We start from the raw sequence: 20,802 nt of genomic DNA, 5'->3' as shown, positions 1-20,802 counted from the left end.
GAGGAGATATGAAGACAGAAGAGCAGGTGAAAGTGATGCCAGGCTAGAAGGGGACCTTTGAGCAGCAAATGCAGGCAGCCTCTAGAGGCTGGAAAAGGTGAGGAAATGGATTCTCCCTTAAAGTCTCCATGAGGAAATCAGCCCTGCCAACGTCTTGATTTTAGTCAAATAAGACCCTTTCCAAACTTCTGACCTGTAGAACTGTAAGATAATACATTTTTCTTGTTTTAAGCCACTAAGTTTGTTGTGATTTATTAGGAAAGTAATACACCTGGCAGAGAGCTGTCCTATATAAAGCTCAGCAAGTATCCTTACACTTGAAGTCCCTGTGAGTGGAAGTCTGCCCAAATGTCCATCAGAAGAGGCGGAGAGCTGGGAGCCTAAGGAGCTGAGAGCCCATACAATGAAGCAAGGAAGGTGAGACCATGTGACTTTATAAGCTGTTTCCCAGGGGCATATTTTGATCTAACAAGACTATATACTATCTTTGAATAAAGGAGGCAGAAAAAGACGTTATGGTTAAAAATATTTTTCAGGGAAAGAAACATCCGTATCTTCATCCTGGACAGTTTTGGGATCAATGAACAAAAAGTGTTTTAAAGCTATCCTGGTGCTGTAGTGAAGCAGTGGAGGAAGAGGTTACTGCAGTTTGCCAGGTAAACATCAAGGTAGCCAGGGCCGAGCCAAGGCAGCAGAGGTGGAGGAATGTGAAAGGATTTGACAGGACAGATGAACTGGGCGGGGTGTGGGTGGGGGTCTGGGGGGCAGGAAAGCAAGAAAAATGGCCCCTTATTTTTGCTGAGACAACTGGGAGGATGATGGTTTTTGCTGGGGAACTGGGAGGATAGTGGGTGGCATTTTAAGAAAACAAGGAATGTTGGGGAAGGTACAGAGTGAGGGGCAAAGGTTCCATTCTGGAACTATTAGATAGCTCAACGGTGGTGTCACACTGACATGCAAGTCTGAAAGTCAGGAGAATATATAAACTTGAGTGGTCAGTATAAATATGAATTTAAGGCCGTGGGAATGAATGGGATTACCCAGAGAGAGAGTGCACAGATCTGCCTTTTATCATTGTAAAAGGCTCACCAGGCAATTCTCACACATATCCAGTTAAGAACCACTGCATTAAAGCTAAATATAGGAACAGTGATTTGGTAAAAGAGAGTCTGTATTTCCAGCAGGGGTGTCACCGTTATTGCCTTAGTTCCACGTCAGTCAGCTGCTATGCAACTACACAGAAAAATCCTGCTATTTAGTCAGATCTCAGGCACGTGACAGGAAAGCATTTTGGTTTGATAAAATGACAAGTCACCCAAGTGACCACTCCACCCCTTAAGATGTGCAGTGCTGAGGCCAGAAAGAGTGTGAACTAAGGCTGTGGCCACAGTTATGTATGTAACTCTACTACTCTATCAACAAGCCACAAACCACAATTACAAATGACCTTTCAGTGATTTACCCAGACCTGGAGCTGATCATGCCTGAATCTCTTCCAAGGTATTGTCTTTGTGCTTCTACTTGTCCATTCAAAGAAATAAATGCCCTCACCGTGGGAGCACAAAGAATACTTAATTACATAATACCCTGTCAAAACACAAGAGCCAAGGCACTCTTTGCCCTGGAAATCATCATTCATAAATCTCACACCTGCCTAGGTGTGACAGTGACAAAGGCTACTTGGATGCAGGTATATGAATAGAGTGCCAAGTGACTGTGAAGGGAAGAGCTGGGACTCCAAGTTCACCATCCCTTGCTTCCTTCAGGGAACCCAAAAGACTCCTCCTGGCTGCATGTGGGTAACCACTCTGTAGCTGCTGGAATCACTACAGAGGATCCCAGCCCTGACCCAGAAAAACAACAGACCACAGTGGTTCTCCCCATCTTTGTAATCCCATTCTCTCACCACCTCCAAAGTACGGTCAGGATTCCAATTGCCGGCAGCTTTCTGTGGGCTCCAGGACATAGCTCTCCTTCCACCCTATGGGTTTCCAGATGTTTACGGGAATTGGAACCCTATCATCCCCATCCACAGCAGCCCAGTGCAGCTGCACAGGAACCACCTCCTGTTGAGGCCACATTTTAGGCACCGAGCCACTGTATAAAGTGAAATTCTGCAAAACAGGTATCTTTTTAAAAATGATTATGAGAACAAGGCCTTGCAGGCAGCACAAAATGTTTACGTTATAAAATATCTTCATACAGTACAGTTTTATTACTTTCAAATATAGTTAATAACTGCAATTAAGTGGCACTAAGCAAATTAGGTGTTGACTAATAGAATTCTTTAATTCAGCACTTTGCAAACTCTTCCATGGGACATTACTTTTCTTTATAGTTTTGTAACTTTTTAAAAAATCATACTAATTTTTCTTCTAAAACATATTTTATATTTTAATGGAATTTCTATCCTTACACATAGTACTCTGAGATAATATGTCAACAATGTATCCCACCCAAGAACATGCATAAAAGTTCATGGGACACACTTTCAGACTGCAACAATTCCCAAGGAACCAGGATCATACTGTCATGCATTCATCTGATCAAAGACTTCTGGTCTATGTTGTTAATCTATCTTATATTTTTTGACATATGCCTGTCTTTGTACACAAGGGTTACTATGCACAATCCATTTATACTACCTAACTCATTCTCCATGAAGGAATGACATATATTATACTTCAGGATCTGCTAATAAAAGTTCTATCGACATATTATAATTTTACACAAGTAATTTTGAGGAACACAATTTTAATGTAAAAAGAAAGTAACTGTCAAAAATGGAAAAAACAAATATCCTAAACAGTGTTAGCCTATTAAAATAAATGCAATTGGCATGTCTAAGACGGTTTTTCATACAGAAATAGTTCTGGGGAATCTCTGAAGGCAGGATTGTATTAAGTAGATAATCAGCCTACCTTCAGTCTTGCTTATACTATTCATTTCCTGAATAAGCCCCTCTATTCCTTACAGACAAGAGACAGGTGTTTAGGCAAGTCCCACCTGAATCATTGTAAATTCTGAATTTCCTTACTTTTCTTTCCAAGCATCAAATATTCTAAAGTTTTACAAATCCTTTCCTAGTGACTTTGTAAAAATCAGTCTGATGGAGAACAGGCTTGTGGTTGCCGAAGGGGAGGAGGGGGGAATGGGTTGGGAGTTTGGGATTAGCAGATGCAAACTATTATATACAGAATGGATAAACAACAAGGTCCTACTGTATAGCACAGGGAACTATATTCAACGTCCTGTGATACGCCGAAAAGGAAAAGAATATGAAAAAGAATGTGTATATATATGTATAACTAAATCACTTTGCTGTACAGCAGAAATTAACACAACACTGTAAATTAACTATACTTCAATAAAATAAATTTAAAAAAAAATCGGTCTGAACCAATTGATCTACAAGGGCAAGGAGGAGCATGATAAATACCACAGACACAACAAAAGCAATAGTAAGGCACAATGCAACATAAAAGAATGTAAAATAGCAAACTTCTAAATATCATACTATCAGCTATCAGAGATGAGTTAAAGATATTAATTTCTTGGGTTCTTCAATTTTTTTTTCTTTTAAACAGTTATTGGTTAGATCTCCCCTGAAAGTCACAAGAAGTATCAGGGTTGGCCAAAAAGTTCGTCCGAGTTTTTCCGTAACATCTTATGGAAAAACCCAAAAGAAATTTTTGGCCAGCCCAATATCTTGCATCTTGAGTGCTGTCATTTGGCCCCACAAATTTTCACTAATTGGTCTGGGGACAAAAAGAGTTCTTCTTCAGTTCTGGGGTGAGGGACATGAGGCTAGCCACCATTCAAATGGGACAGGCTCTTCTTTGCTATAAACAACAGGCAGTTTGGGGGTATCCTCAGAAATCTGTTTGATCTTCAGAACAACCTTGAGCTATGAGGCCCCTGCTTAGAGTGCTGCCTTTTGGTCTTTAATAAATCTCTCTTTTCCTCCCTCTCCCACCCCCACCCCCCAACATACACACACCCCACATGCACACACACATAGAGTAATCTATTTTTTGTTCTTATAACCTAGAAAAAATAATTTAGTCCCATAATTTGGGCCAAAGGTGAAATGGGCCTTTTTTCATTTCCTACTGAAATCCTTCTTTGTAATCCTTCCTTATGATAGCCTTACCTTTTCTGAGGTATGCTGACCAATGAACTGGTCTCTGACAATTTGAATACAAGCTGCTGCATTTTATTAACATCTGCTACACAGTAATCTTAATCTAAGAAGCATAGCTTTTGGCTATAAGAAATGTTACTTGGCTCTCTGCTGTCTTCTCACAAGGCCCCATGTGAGCTCATTCATTCTCGACTGTGCTGATGATACCAGATCAGCATCTCCCTTCCCCGATCTCTCACTCTGGCACTCCAGCCCACTTGGCTATTTCCACTCACATCCACCTCATCATACACGAAACTGAACTTGGCTTCCCAAACTAGCTTATCCTTCCAACTATCCCCTTCTGCAAGCAGTACAAGCAGTCTCCAAATGCCCCAAAGGAAAAAGGTGGGAGAACCTTTTTTATTCAAGCCACCCATCATTACCCTTTATCAAATCTGTTAGAAAGCCCGACACTTCTTACAAAATGTCTCCACATTTTCCCTCTTCCTCTTGATTCCAGCCAATTCAATGCTGGTACAGGGATTTACTGCCTTATGTCTGTATTACCTCAAACAGATTCTCAGCTGCCTTCCTGCTTCTGAGTCTTCCTACACACCTGCTACCAGAATAATTTAGATTTAATATTCTCTTAGCTCCCTTCCAGGTCTAAAATTTTCTATGAAATTAATTCTCCAACACTGGTTTTCTCAAGCAGCTTCCTGACATACTCAATAACTTCGAATGGTTCACCACCATCCAACTCATAACTCCTCGCACTGGCTCTCAGGAAAATTCACAATCTGATCCCAAACTACCTGCTGTGTTTTCCCAATTACTCTTTATAAGCTCCAAATATTATAAATCAAACCAACCTCCTAACCTCTTCTCATTGGGCCAGGCTCCGAGCCTTCGGAAGCATTGTACTTCACACTAGGAATGTCTTTTCTCCTTTCAAAGTCCTACCCAATCAGAAAAGCCTAGCTTCTGTCCCATGTCCTTTGGTCAGTTGGAGCTAGGCCATTACACGAACTTAGTTCTGAATTCTCTTTAAGGCCTTTGCCCTTATATTAAGAATATAAATTAAGATCATGGACTCTTATTTTATTCTTAGTTCCTTTATACCCAGAACCTACAACAATGCCTTGTACATAATAGATACTATATAAACCTCTGTTCATTGGTAATAGTTAGCATTTATTGAGCATTTGCTACATGCCAGGCACTGTTCTTTTTTAAATTAACTCTTCTAAAGAATAACTAAATAACACTCAACTGTCTCTAATTGTTTCAGAAATGGCAGTTGTGTCTCCTCAAATAACTAAGAAGCTCTATCAAAAAGCAAATAATATATCTGGCATGTCTATCACAATTTCCATAGTACCTAACGCATAGTGAGTCATCAAATATATGCTGGCTGTAGTACAACGAAAGATCATTGAATTACAGGACAGCAAGCATGTCCCAGGTATGCTATGACTAGTTATGGGACCTAAGCCAAAAAACCAAAACAAAACTGCTGAGGTCCAGTTTACACGTCTGTGTCCTTATCTGAAAAATCAAAGACTAAATTATCTAACCTTGGAAGGGCCCTCCAAAAATTCTATGACTCTTTCCTATTATGACTTTTCTGGGGAACTGATGACTGCTAAGAGAATGACTACCTCACTGATTCTAAAAACAGAAATTCAGGACTTCTTTTATGTAGAAAATAATTCTGAGAATGATTCAGACTGTCAGGCTTCCATCCTCTAATGCTCCGCAGGTAAAAATGTTGCCACAAAGGCCAGGACCAATAAATTCCAGATTCCTCCACACCCGCAGGAGGGAAAAGAGGGTAAAGCTGCCAAGTACACCTTCAGGCCCAACGTACAGCTTCATCCTGAAGAGGAAGAGCTTCCCATTACAAAACTAAACACCATCAGACCTGGAAGAAACATGTATTTAGAAGAAAAAAAAAAAATTGGCAAGTTTCCTGGCTCTCCAGACTCCTGATTCAGGACAATAATGTTCAGTGGTAGGATCAGGTCTCATTTGGGACCTGCTCTGCCTTTGCAAAAAGCAGTTGATTTTGCTGGACTTCTGAAGGCAACTACCTGCAAAGGAAGCCAGTGCAGAAATCCACTTACATGTGAAAAATGCACACATGCATATATTTGAAAATGAAAGAAAAAAAAAAACACTTAAAAGTTGCACTCAATGAGACGCATTACACTCATTTTGTTCAGAGGAAGTGCACTACATTTTAATGGTGACAGTAAAGTCTTTGAGCACACAAACCGGATGGTGGCCTGTGCCACAGGAATGATGAAAGTCACACATAATCATTAAGAAGCATAAAGAAGGATCAAAATTAGCAGGAATTAATTACTCTTGGATAACCAGAGTAGCACAGTGCCCCTGCAGACACCCTGGTAGTCAGTTCTTTGCCTTCAAGCTGAGCAGTCGTCGGGGTCCCAGAGATGACTGCCAAGTTCCGGCCTAGATCTATGGTTTTTGCAGAAGATACCTTTTGCAGAAGGACCTGGGCTCTCCTTCCACGGTACTAACCAACCCAAGCAGTCAGATTAGGCTCAGAATTCAGCCCATCTGTGAATTACAGCAAATCCAAGACACAATAAAGTCATGGTTTGCAATCTCAAGACTATGGATCAATTTTGCTTAGTTCATGCCCTAGAACCCTCTGTCCCAGATCGGTCCCAGAGTGAGAAATCTTCAGGTGATAGAAGGGAAACAAATTAAACATGTCAAGCATGCCCGTGCTCTAGCACAGAAGTTCCCCAAGGACCCTTGGAAATCTATGAAACACATAGACAACACAAGTTTTAAACCACACTCTCAAAACACAAACTAAGTTTGAGTAATGCTTACCTAATAACCAGTTTACGAGAACTTTGTTTGTTTTTAATTAACCCACCTCTGCTTCAACAGATGTAACCACACTATTTGCTTCCAATGTTAATAACAGAGAAATACGGTTTAAACCAAGGGTTGGCAAACTTTTTCTGCAAAGGGTCAAACAGTAAATATTTTAGGCTTTGTGGGCTACACTTTCTGTCGCAACCTCTCAACTCTGCCCTTGTAACACAAAAGCAGCCAGAGATGATTCGATTCACAGGGGAATGAGTGTAACCATGTCATGACATATTTAACCATTTTAAAATGTAAGAATCATTCTTAGCTTGTGGCCCTACATAAACAGGTGTCAGGCCAGACTGGGCCCACAGTTAGCTGACTTCAGCAAAGTTCAAGACCGCAGGCCTTCGGACAAAAGGGAAGGAAGGAGAATATTTGCCCCGAATTTCATTCTTTTCCTACCCCTACCTCCACCCCCTTTCTTTAAAAAGGCTGTTTAGAACCAAATGAAATGAACAGGAAGGAAGTCTCCATCCACTTTATTTTCCAGTTTCTTTCCCTGCTTTTTCTAATCTCAAAAAGGAATACAAAATGCAGTAACCAGAATCATCAGAATTAGCAGAAATAAAACAAGTAATACACTGAAGAAAGTAAATATCTTGCCTGAGAAAGCTTTAGACAACTCAAATTATTTTTGCATATGCCTTCCATACTACCTTATTACTAATCAATATATCTTATTTTCCTGTCCTAAAAGGCAAGGGGAATAAATCTAGACTACTGCTAAACTCTAACTAAGCTTGCGGAAAGTAAAACGTGGTCTATTTACTATCACTTGACCAAATGCTTTTCTCAGAATAATAAGCATGGTCCAATTTTTTTTTAATTAAGTTTCATTACAATAATCTTCCATTTTTAATTTCCATATGAACATAATCTACCCCTGTATTTTCTATAACATACTGCAATGCAGAATCCTAAAAATATAAGTGAATTTGGGGCATCTAGTGAAAGGATACTTTCAGTCATCAAAAAAATGCTAGTTATCCTTGAGTATTAGAATTAAGCCTTTTGACTTAAATACAAGACATGACACCATAAAACTCCTCGAAGAGAACATAGGCAAAACAGTCTCTGACATAAATCGTACCAGCGTTTTCTTAGGTCAGTCTCCCAAAGCAATAGAAATAAAAGCAAAAATAAACAAATGGGACCTAATCAAATTTATAAATTTTTGCACAGCAAAGGAAACCATAAACAAAACAAAAAGACAACCTATGGACTGAGAGAAATTATTTGCAAACAATGTGACTGACAAGGGCTTAACTTCCAAAATATAAAAACAGCTCAAACAACTCAAAAAACAAACAACCCAGTCAAAAAATGGGCAGAAGCCATAAACAGACATTTCTCCAAAGAAGACATACAGATGGTCAATAGGCACATGAAAAGATGCTCGACATCTCTAATTCTTAGAGAAATGCAAATCAAAACTACAATGAGATACCACCTCACACGAGTCAAAATGGCCATCATTAAAAAGTCTACAAATAACAAATGCTGGAGAGGGTGTGGAGAAAAGGGAACCCTCCTCCTACGCTGTTAGTGAGAATGCAAATTGGTGCAGCCACTATGGAGAACAGTATGGACGTTCCTCAAAAAACTAAAAATAGAGTTGCCATATGATCCTGCAATCCCACTCCTGGGCATTTATCCAGACAAAACTATAATATAATTCAAAAAGATACATGCACCCCTATGCTCACAGCAGCACTATTTACAATAGCCAACACAGGGAAACAAACTAGATGTCCATCTAAAGATAAATGGACAAAGAGGATATGGCATACACACACACACACACACACACACACACACACACACACACGACTATTACCCAGAAATAAAAAAAAGAATGAAATAATGCCATTTGCAGCTACATGGATAGACCTAGAGATTATCCTACTAAATAAGGTGAGTCACAAAGAGAAAAACAAATACCATACGATATATGTGGAATCTAAAATATGACACAAATGAACTTATCTACAAAACAGAAACAGACTCACAAACATAGAGAACAGACTTGTGGTTGCCAAGGGGGAGGGGGGAAGGGTTGGACTGGGAGTTTGGGACGAGCAGATGCAAACTATTTTATATAGAATGGATAAACAACATGGTCCTATTATATAGCACAGGGAAGTATATTCAATATCCCATAATAAGCCATAATGGAAAAGCATATGTAAAAGAAGATATATATACACACACACACATACACATATATAACTGAATCACTCTGCTGTACACCAGAAACTAACACAACATTGTAACTCTACTATACTTCAATTAAAAAAAAAAAGAATTAAGCCTTTTGATCACTCCTTCCTAAAATGCAAAGTGCTAACAAAGTGCTATGGGTATAAAGAATAGGCCTTTGGCTAGACTGCAGCCAAAGTGGTTTTCAACAGGGTTGATTTTTTTCCCCCGGGGGACATACAGCAATGTGCGGAGACACTTTTGGTTGCTACAAGTTGGGGAAAGGTGTTCCTGGCATATACTGGGTAGAGACCGGGGATGCTGCTAAACATCCTGTGATGCACAGGACAGCCCCCTACATCAAAGAATCCAGCCCCAAATGTCAGTAGCAAAGAGTTTGTGAGGCAGCCAAAGGTAGAGATGTACACGTTTAAACTAGCTTTCTTCAAGGTTGATCTTTTCTTTAGATATAACATGTTAAATTTACAAATTTAACATGAAATATTTACTAGATACCTACTATGCACTGGTCTGCACAGAAGTATTGCAATACAAATAGCATTACCTTAAATACACTGTCTCACAGAAAAGCTACATTGTAACCTCAAGAGACTGAGTGTACTCAAATCAAATCATTTACTTCCTCCCTATCACAAGGCAAATTCAGCAATACTCAAGCACTAGGTCTCAACTCCATTTCAGAACAATCGTCCCTCAAACGTGTTTGAACCTAAACACAGTTTCAACCTTAAAATTAGCAGCTTTGGTGTAACACCTGTAACTGAAACAGAAACCCCTTTTAGCTAAAATGGTCTACACTTCCTCTCCTGATCAACTTACTAATCACAACTGTGAAAAGAAGCAAAATTTGCTCTTTAGAGTTCCTCCTCCTCTCTTCCACAGGTACTATAAAAGCTGATCTACCAGGAATATGACCACCAGGACGGAAGGGGCCAAAAACGCAATGAGGCCTTTATAATCCAGCAACCAGAGATTATATTCCAGCTGTTGAATATCCTCCCATTTTCTTACAGATCTCCATGGAAGTGAGGGAACAACAAGGGAAAACTAAGACTGCTGGACTCAAAAAACTAAGAGTAAAAACAGGGAATCAGAAGCAGCTACTGAACTACTCTTTCTAGGACAATCTCAACACTTAGTCCAGTCTGTCAAAAAAAGTCAAAGTTTTAACAGCTATCACCAAAATAAATAGCTGACTCAAAATAAAAAACAACAAATAAAAGTGGTAATTTTAGTCAATGTTTTGCCCACAGCCCAGATATCCTTTAATGCTAATTAATGAGTCACAGAGAAAATCCCCTTCAGATAAACAGGACTGCAACATCTCCCAAGCAAAAGCATTTGTTTAGGTCCTGACAGCAGTGCTGCTCTGGGAATAACACATTCAATTCAATTTAAAAAATAATAAACTTAAGCCTTCAGACCAGATGCAGTCATGACTGTCTGTCCTAGTTCGTGTATAGGAAGACTCTTGAGTCTTAGTGAAACATGCTGGCAGGAGGAGTCCTGAAGGACTGCTGGACTCCACTCTGGAGGGGGTGGAGGAAACCAGCCCTTTTCAGGGGCTTTCATGTTCTTGCACTCATTTCTCCTAAATCCCTGGTTGTCACCACGGTCAAGGTCAAAGTTCCATCACTTCCCAAAAGTCACAGCTCTCAAACAGTGTACCCCAAGGAATGAAACAAACTTCCTTCTACACACCTGCACAAACCCTAAGAAGAGCTATTGTTTATAAATAGAGTGCACTGGAGTGTGGAGAAGCAGGAAAAATCGTATTTTTCTATTTATTATTCTTAAGATTCACAGATTTCTAAAAGCAAGAAAAAACAACTGGGGGACTGAGGTCAACTTTAATTAAACATATACTGTGTTGAACGCTTAAGAAAGTACTAGAGATGTAAAGTGTTTAAGCATGTTTTTATATGTGTATTATATTTTTACAGTAAAAGTTAAAAAAAAAAAGACATAAAAGTCCCCACCTACCAACGTCTTTCAATCAAATACTTAAAGACATTCACACTTTCTCACTTGATAAATGTTTTCTGGGCACCAAGATAAAATCTGAACTTCACTTTCACATTTTCCATCAGTCCCGATCTCTGAACTTTCAAGGGTTAATATGAATCGCTATTACCATATGCTATACTACTTATTTAAAGATCGATCATTTGTTATACAAAACCTGAGTCATTAATTCTGCAGATTCAAACATAAGACATTAATAAGCCATCCTCTTATACACAAAGTAGATAGTAAGCAACTTGTGAAATCGCTTGTAGGAAGTGATGAAGAATTTCAGGAAGACCTTAACAATGTTTCTCCTTTCCATCTGCTCGAATTCTTACATTACCTCAAAGCACCTTCAGGGCATTAGGCCCTGGCCAGCCTCTCATTCACAGTGGAATTTTTATTAATTTTTCTAGCTGAGATTTATTAACCCTAAAATACACACAAGCTAAAACAGACAAAGCCACCTGTTGCCTCAAGGCCTCAAAGGAATTCCTCCCAGAAGCACAGGGGAAAGTCTTCCAAGGACTATCTCAGAGGCAGGCAGCTGCTCCAGGGTGGGAGAACCTAGAGAACCCAGAGTTGGGCCCACTTCCACCCCAGAGTCTGGTCAAGTGGTGGGAAAACACACTTGGGGAGGAGGCAAAAAGAAAGAAAGCCAGAATTACAGCAAATAGACTGCTCTCAACTGAAGACGGTTTTAAAACATATCTTGTTTACATGATGGACCATGTAAGGTTCCATGTTAACTGGAAGGAACTAAAATGGACAATTCGGAGGAAATCAATCCCTTTCTAGAGAAATCATTCTGCTAGACACCCAAAATGATTTATAGTGACTGACTAGCTTGGCTCTATTAAAACTAAGGAATTCAATACCCAAACTCATCAAAGAAATATAATTTAGTGCAACCTAGCTTTGCTATGCTTGGTGTTCTCATCAGATTAAGATTTACATAGGAGTTAGGCGTAGTGAAAAAATAAAAATCAACTCAAATGCTAGGATGCTATGCTGCATAATGGTTTTCATTATAATGTTTACCTCTCAAGTGAGCTAGAAGACATTCTGGGAGAGAGATAAATCTCAACCATTAAACGTTTCATAAAAAGGAGCACATTCGGTGGTCTGGAACTGAACCTGCAATATCTCTGAGGTATGCCTGTACCCTATGACCCAGCAATTGTACTCCTGGGCATTTTTCAGAGAAATGAGGGCTTATGTGAATGTTTATAACGTTCATAGCAGTTTTATTTGAAATAAACTGCCCCAAGTTGGAAACTACCCAGATGTCCTTCAATGGGTGAATGGTTAAACAAACTGTGCTCTATCTATGGAATACTACTCAGCAATAATAAGGAACAAAAGAAAAATGAAAAGATAATAACATCAGCAAAAAATAATAAGGAACAAACATGTAACAACCTGGATGCCTCTGCAGAGATTTAGACTGAGTGAAAAAAGCCAATCCCCAAAGGTTGCACACTACATGATTTCACTTGTCATTCTTGAAATGACAAAATTACAGAAATTGAGAACAGGTGAGTAATTGCCAGGGGCTAGAAGGGAACAGGGACAGGAGGAAAATGGTTGTGGCTATAAAAGGGCAATGTAAGGGGTCCTTGTGGTGATGGAAATATTCTGTATATTGACTGTATCAAGATATAAATATCCAAGGTGTGATACTATATTATAGTTTTGCAAGATGGTACCACTGGGGGAAACTGGTAAAGGATACATGTGATCTCTGTATTATTACTTATATGTGCATGTGAATCTACAATTATCTCAAAATCAAACACTTATTTTTTTTTAAAAGGCTTAAAAAAAAAGCAGCACATTCATTAGGGCTTCATAATAAAAACTCCTTTAAAAAAAAAAAGTCATAAGCTAAGGAGCTGCAGAGCATTATGCTCTATTTTCCACAAGCAAGTTGGGGGACTAAACAGTAGGCAAAGCATTACTAAAGGGGGCAGTACAGCATAGTGGCTGAGAGCTCAGACTCCAAAGGCTGCCTGTTGAAATCTCAGCTCTTAGCTGTGTGATTCTGGGCAAGTTACTCTCTCTGTGCCTAAGTTTCCTCACCTACTGGGTGGTGATTGTGTGAATGCAGTTTACCATGTAAGACTAAGACACATAGGCTGATATCAGACATACAAGAGTTAGGCTTATACAGCATTTATCCAGTCCACCTGCGTGGGGATTCAGTGGCTCTCCAAAACTAAATCAGCAAAGGTGCCTTTTGCACCGAAAAGCCAGTACTGAAAATCTGAGAAAGGCAAACTTAAGTATAAAACGTTCCACCTTCCAAACCCTCTCCCCTTGCACACAAAACAGAATATACGCAGGGCCTTCTCTCCCAGCAGCCACTGTCACTTTCCATTAAATGCTTTATGTTGTAAGCAGAACTTCAGCCCCTTGACAAGGACTAGGGCTGGATATTAAAATATTGGAATTAACTTCGCCTAAGACGTCCCAGTAACCAAATGACTCACTCACTTCTTTAGAAACAGTAAAATGTCAAGGTTGCCAGAGAACCCCAGCCCCAGATGTGTGCATAAATCATTGAGAAGTGTTCATTAAGCCAAAGCCAAAGGACATTACTCAAGATAACACTTTAAGTAAAATCTATCAGTTTTTATGGTTTTTCCTGTAATGGAGAAAATTCGAAAAAATAGGATTGCTGGAGGGAAAATCACGGTACGTTAAGCCCCAAAATTGTACAACATATTTTAAAAAGGCTTAGAACTCCTCCTTTTGCTCTGGCTTCAGAGAGTTTACCCTTCCTCCCTTCCGCCCCTTTTTTTAACTGTTTTATTCAATCTCATCAACAAGCACTGGACAACCTCTAAACTATTTTCTCTATAATACTACCTAAAAGCAGAAGCTTTTAAATTTTTTGATACATCTGTTTACAACCAGATTTTTAATATCTCTCATCTGCAAAGCATTGTGAATGCTCTGTATTGATGACACCATCCACAAAGGGGTCTTTTTTTCACTTTCACAATAATTCAGGTAAAATTAGTAGTCTAATTTCATTAAACTCAAGCCTTTTGTCCTAGCGTTTCACAAGAACAAAAGGCAAGAATATTCCTTGGTCATTTACACTGTCACACAAAAGAAAAACAAACAAACAAAAAAACACCAACTTGTTCACGTCCTACGTTTCTCTACCCTTGAATGAAGTAGTTGATAAATCAGCTTGTCAGGGTTTTGAGTTCTTCGGTTCATTCATTACAGGGGATACTACCCAATATCCAGTTTTACTAAAATTTCTGGATCGTACAGGTCATTGGCAAATAACTTGAAACAAATCGCACACGCGGTATATCCTCCCAAACAGAACCGATTGTCTCCATTTGCTTATTTTTAGTAACTTGAGATAAAAGACTTAAGACGGGTCGTTTTCCCAACTCGTTTGACAATTTGACCGCTGCCTCGGGACTGAGCGCCCCATAGCTACAGGCTGCAGTATAACAAGCGCTTCCCCACTAGGCTCCCTCATCCGCTCCAAACAAACCCCATGTAATAGCTGAAGAATGACGACACTAAAATCAACCCCACAGATTCATACCTTAGAGGTTTGCAACACGGAATAAACTTTTTTTCCTCAAGCGACAGTGCAGTTTAAATAAATAAATAAATGTAACACCCAGATGGGGTTTATTTGATCCATTCCCGCGACTGGGTGCGCGCAGGGGGTAAGTGCAGCTTAACCCTGTGTGGGCCTAGGGGCTCACCAACAGCTGTCAGTGGGCGCTGCGCCGGCGAGGGAGCGCCTCACGCCGCGCCGGTTCACTGGCCAGCAGGTGACCACCCCAACAAGCCCGGGTGCGAAGTGCGGAAACACGGCCACTTCCCCCTGAGCGCGATCCGGCCACCGCACGTCGCCTGGTACTTTGTTAACTCCGCGCGCCCGGGATGAGGTGGCTGCGGAGCCCAGGCTGGAGGAGGATCCAAGCCTCCTCCAGTTTGGCCTCGCCCTGCCGGAGCGCGGAGCCTCGGCGGGAGGGAGAGGTCGTGGAGCAGCGGGTAACTACGGGTCCCCACCCCTACACTCTCGGAGCCCCGTGTCCCCACTTCCTCGTTCCTTACCTGGGGAAAGGAGCCCTCGCGGCGCGGGCTCTTGGGGTAGTCTAAGTGACCCCGGTCCAGCATCAGGTAGAGCGAAAAGATCACCACACAAAAGATAGCGCTGCCAAACACGGTGAACTGGCGGCTTAACTTCATTTTTCCTCGATAGACTCGGGGCCAGGGCACTGTCCTCACCCGGAGGAAGAGGCGGACTGTGGACTCCTGGAAGCGGCCGCCGGAGGCTCCCTGCTCCCGGGCTTGTGCTCTCCGCGCTCTCCGCTGCGGATGCGGGTCCGGGCGGCGCTCCGCACCTTATCTCCGGCGCCACCACGCGCCCTTGGCCTTCGCCCCGGCCCAATGCCCTCTCTGGGGCCGGGCGTCCCTCCTGAGGCGGGATTCGCCTGCAGCCCGGAAGGGGCCCGCTCAAACTAGATCTCGAGTTCAGCGCCGGCACCCGGCAGGGCGCGCGGAGCAGGCGGAGGAAAGGTCGCTGTCTGGACTTCCTGCCACCGTCGCCCGACCAAGTCGGCAGGAAAAGTTTTCTCGACCAGGGCAGGCGTGTCCTCTTCACCCAGGAGGTGCCGGCTCGGCGGCTCTAGGGTCGGCGGCGCGCAACTGGGTCCGAGGAGCCGTGGGGAAAGAAATCAGGTTGGGAGGAGCCGGGCCCCACAACTTAGCGCCGGGACAGCCGGGCCCGCCCCCGTGGCACCGCCCCCGCCTCCCCCGACTGAGCCCCTTCCTGCTGCCGCCGCCGCCGCTGAGGGCGGGCCGGGGTGCACCCTGGGCGCGGGGACGCACGGGTCCGGCAGGAGTTTCCTCCGAGCGCGCGTCCGCCCGCCGGCGCCTCCCGCCCCCCACCGCCCTTTTCGCTCAGCTCTCGGACCCGGGCTGCGCTCGGAGGGCGCAGGGGGCGGGCGGCGGCGGCGCGCGGAGGAGGAAAAGGAGAGCAAGGAGAGGACCTTCCCCGGAGAGAAGCCCGCTCCAGCTGCAGCCGCGAGTCCCCTCCCTCCCTCCCGCCCCGCAAATGCGGAGATGGCGGCAGCAACGGCGGAGAAACGCCGGTTCTCCAGCGCCACTCGGCGCTCCTGCACCGCCCGCCACGAGCAGGAGGAGACAGCAGCGGTGCAGTGGCCGCTGGGTCAATAGGCGCCGGCAGCCACGGAGCTGAGCAGGCGGCGGGCCCCGCCTCCTCCCGACGCTCCGGGATGAGGGGGCGGGCTCCCCGGCGCCCAATCACAACGCGCCGCTCGCAGGGCCCGCCCCGCGTCGGCCTGCCGGAGCCCCCAGCGATGGGAAGACTTCAGACTGCTTTCGTGACCTGGGAGGCGGCATTGCTCAAGTTGAGGCCCCGAGAGACCCTGGGGCACCAGCAGCCCAGTTCTGCTGCGCTTTCTCCCCACTTCCTTTTCACTGACCAGGTTTCCTGTCCTTGAGGTCCCAGGCCTGGGGTGCCTTGGACGGAAACTCGGTGAGGAGAAGGGGGCTGCGAATTCTGTTCAGACTCATCTTTTCCTCTGCGGCTTTTGATGACGTCTGGGGAAACCTGAGGGAAAGGAGCCTGCCGAAGGACTCTCCAGACAGGTGTAGACGTCTGGCTACAAAAATCTGTGAGGGGAGCCTGCTTGTGCCGGTTATTGATTTATTGCCTCTCAACTCCAAATTCACCCTTTTTGACTGCACTGTGAAAATGGATCTGGGCCTTTTAAAGTAAGTTTTCCTTTGCCAGCAGGGGCTGAAGCTTTGTCCGTAGAGGACGTTGAAGAGACATTACAGGAAGAAAAGTATTTTGCTACCTGGTTTTGGTGCATTAGTAGGCAGGTTCTTGCAGCATACCTGGCTTGCTCCAGGGCCGAGCTCCTATGCTGCTCAGGGGCCAGCGGTTTCTTCCCACGTCCCCAAGTCTAGTGATTTTGTAGTAGGGGGGCTAAAGATAGACACTACCTCGAGAATAGCTTTCTGGGCACCCTGGAGGCAAGATCTGTAGCCAGTTCCAGAGGGCCGATTTTTCACAAGGTGTGGCACCACAGTGATTTCTCTGCCATTCAGTGAGCCAGGCTGTGCCCTCTCCAGTAATTTTTGGATCTTAGCCCTGGGAAGGGCTGGGGGAGCTCTTCTTTGCGAACTCTATCTCCTAGTCCAAGGGTTACTTATAAGGTTAGCTCCTTAAAGCTGCTCTTTCTATATTCTCTAGGGTTCTCTTACTAGTGAATCTCTCGTTATTCCAAAACCCTGTTATAGTTAATAATTCTTTTTATTAAACTTTATTTGTAGTCCCAAGAGATAGACCTGCAAAGATAGGATTAGGAGTTTGGTTTGATTGGGCCTTTGGGCTTGAGCTCAGTGCTGAGATCCTTGCCAAAGTGAATTAAGACGCTAATAATTCATAGTACATGGGGCATCCCAATTAACCAGTCATCTGTGGCTGACTGTGGTGAACTACCAAGTTCCTTGGAGCCCCAAGTGGCAGCTACACTGGACAGTTACAGCTGTAAGGTAACTATAAGGACTATGGTGTGAGATGTATTCTTTTGAGTTCCTTTGAATGCTTTTTTTTTTAAAGTTTTTACAGTTTTATTGAGAAATAATTGACATACACCACTGAATAAGTTTAAGGTATACAGCATGATGGTTTGCTTTACATATATTATAAAATGATTACCACAATAAGTTTAGTTCTCATCCATCATCTCATATAGATACAATAAGAAGAAAAAAAGTTTTTTCTTACAATGAGCACTTTTAGGACCTGCCCTCTTAACAATTTTCCTATATATTATACAGCAATATAAACTATCATCATCATGTTGTACATCACATCCCTAGTATTTTTTTAAATTGTAGTTTATTTTTTTATACAGCAGGTTCTTATTAGTTATCTGTTTTATATGTATTAGTGTATATATGTCAATCCCTATCTCCCAATTCATCCCACCGCCACCACCACCACCACCCACACCTTGAATGCTTAAAAAGAGAAATGACAAGCACAGTTCCAAGTTACGGTATGAGAACCAGAGAGACAGACTCCATACAATTCTAAAGGAAGCGCTTATTGATTGTAGCAACAAAATGATATTACTGAAAATCAAAACACAAAATTTAAATTTTCATGTTACTGAATTACAACTTCTGTTGAATTCATGGATGTGCAAGTTTCTCATGTAAAAGTTAGGGTGCTGTAAAATAATAGGATCCCAAAACTTGGAGTGGGTTAGACCCAAATGAAACTGACAGTCTTGAACCCCCAAGTCACTCTGAGCCTCTCTTACTAGTGGAAGTAGGTTGCCCTCCAGTTTCTGAAGAGGTAGGCTTCCTCTGCTTGAAAACTCACCTGGGGCAGATGCCTTGAGAGGAAATTCACATTCTCCTCAAAACCCACAGTAATCACCCTCTACTACAGTGTACTCACAACTAGGATCAAATTTCAGCATGCTCCTGGGGTATAGATGCACACTCTGATGGAGGAAGTAGTAACTTACACACCAAAGTAACTACAAGACTTTGATAATATATAGGCAGAAACCTGGAGAACGTGTGGGAGTGGATTCTGAGAGTGTTAGACCATGGAGGATGGAATGTAATACTGTACTGAGCCAGATTTATTGTTATGGTGTTTATTATATGTGTTAGCTCATGCAGCTAGAGCTTACTTGGTTGGCTGGTGGAAACGTGGACTCATCAGCTGCCTAGAGTTTGTGAGGTTGAAATGCCGGAGCTTCCCTGACATGATGTGGAACAGGGAATACAAAAGTTTACGGAAATGTTACACTGGGCTTATCATATGTAATCTGCATGCACATCCCCCAGCTGTGTTCCATGCAAAGGCCCAGAAGATGCTCCTTCAATGAAGAATTGAGAAATAACATTAGTGAGGGGAAGACATGCATCTTTGAAAATCTCTGTGGATGTTTCCCTCTGTAGGCCATGTATGACTATAGAGGATGCCACTATTGAGGTGCACTCACTGATAACAATGGGGATGACAGGATCCCAAAATAGCACAGACCACCAAAGGTAATGTGGGTACATCTGCCTTATGAAAGGGCAACAGCTGTGTACAGGCAATCAGAGTGCCTTGGCCCACAGAGATGCCCTAGGAAAAAAATAGATAGGCAACCTAATAGAGTACTACTTAATATTTATTAACAAGAAAAGCTCTAAATCAGGTAGCCAGTATCTGACCTGAGTCACCACAGTGGACTCTCACTCAGTTTTTAGACCTATATCAATTCACAGACCCAGAACCCCTTGATTGAAGGAGAGTCTGTGTACTCTTTAGGAATTACCTTGCACCACTGCCACAGTACACGTTGTAAATGTTCCCTCAACCTTGTCCCCCCAAAATGTGTGGCTATATACTAGAGTGGCAGTACGTTGGAGAAAAGGATATATGGAGATCTTTTGAGGTTTTCTAGACATCAGATCTGAACTGATGCTAATTCCTAGGGACTCAAAACACCACTGTGACTCTTCAACCAAAGCTGGAGTTTATCTTGGTCAGTAGATAGATGAAGTCTTAGCTCATATCCAGCTCACAGTTGGTTGGTAGGTCACTTGATCCACACACCAACTGTGTGATTATTTTCTCAGTTCTAGAACTGAGCATATCCCCATTTTGGCTTTCTTATCCATAGGATGAAATCCATTATAATAGGAAGAGCTAAGTGGATGTGCCTAGAAATCTCACTCTCTTCCAAGATAGTAAAGCAATTAATGTTGTTACTGGGTACAAGCTCATGCTGCTCGCCGCATGACAGGCCAGTGAATCAAGAGACGGTATGTTGGGACAAGGAATAGTGACTTTACTTAGAAAGCCAGCAGACCAAGAAGATGGTGGACTGGTGTCCCAATGAACTATCTTGCCTGCGTTTGGATGCTAGTTTCTTTTATAGAGCAAAGAGGAAGAGGTGAGGAGGTAAAGTAAAAAAAGCTGATAAGTTTTTGCAAATATTTCTGGGTTTCAGCAGACTCTGGAGGGGATGTGTTAATTTCTTCTTTCCTGCAGCCATTTACAGGTGGGCCTGGTCAGGATGTTTCCTGTGAGCTAAACGAAAGTATTTAAGCTTAAGTTCTGGCATGGGAGGCTGGGTTCCCAGAGATGGGCCCTTATGCATACTTTAAGCTATAGGCAAAATCTCTTAAGTGATTAACTTGTAGCAAAAGCAATAGAATACAAATGTTAAAGTAAAAGAAACTGATCAAATGTGGAGTCACATTTGTTCTTCCCTGTTACAATGTCATCATAAAAGACTTGAAAAAAAGCAGGAGTGCTGATACCTATCACATTCTCATTTAACTCACCAGTTTGGCCAGTGCAAAAGTAGATCTTGAAAAATGACTGTGGACTATTATAAACTTAACCAGGCAGTAATTCTAATTGTGGCCACTGTCCCCAGGTGCAGTGTTTTTACTGAAACAAATCAACACAGCACCTGGCACTTGGTATAAAGCTACTGACATGG

General features: G+C 42.6%; 1 protein-coding gene across 1 annotated transcript in view; it reads right to left on the bottom strand.

The window, feature by feature from the left end:
* The window catches only part of MAN2A1 (mannosidase alpha class 2A member 1), a 161,235-nt gene extending 145,697 nt beyond the window's left edge, over positions 1–15,538 (bottom strand). Inside the window, exon 1 of the mRNA XM_019940811.3 lies at positions 15,362–15,538. Within this exon, the coding sequence (XP_019796370.2) occupies positions 15,362–15,496 (135 nt within the window). The 5' untranslated portion in view covers positions 15,497–15,538. The remainder of the gene's footprint in view (positions 1–15,361) is intronic.
* Positions 15,539–20,802: the final 5,264 nt, after the last annotated feature.

The sequence above is a fragment of the Tursiops truncatus genome, chromosome 3 (genome assembly GCF_011762595.2).
Source record: "Tursiops truncatus isolate mTurTru1 chromosome 3, mTurTru1.mat.Y, whole genome shotgun sequence".
Lineage (NCBI taxonomy): Eukaryota > Metazoa > Chordata > Mammalia > Artiodactyla > Delphinidae > Tursiops > Tursiops truncatus.
The sequence above is the reverse complement of the archived record's forward strand: the minus strand, read 5'-3'. Positions and strand labels throughout refer to the sequence as shown.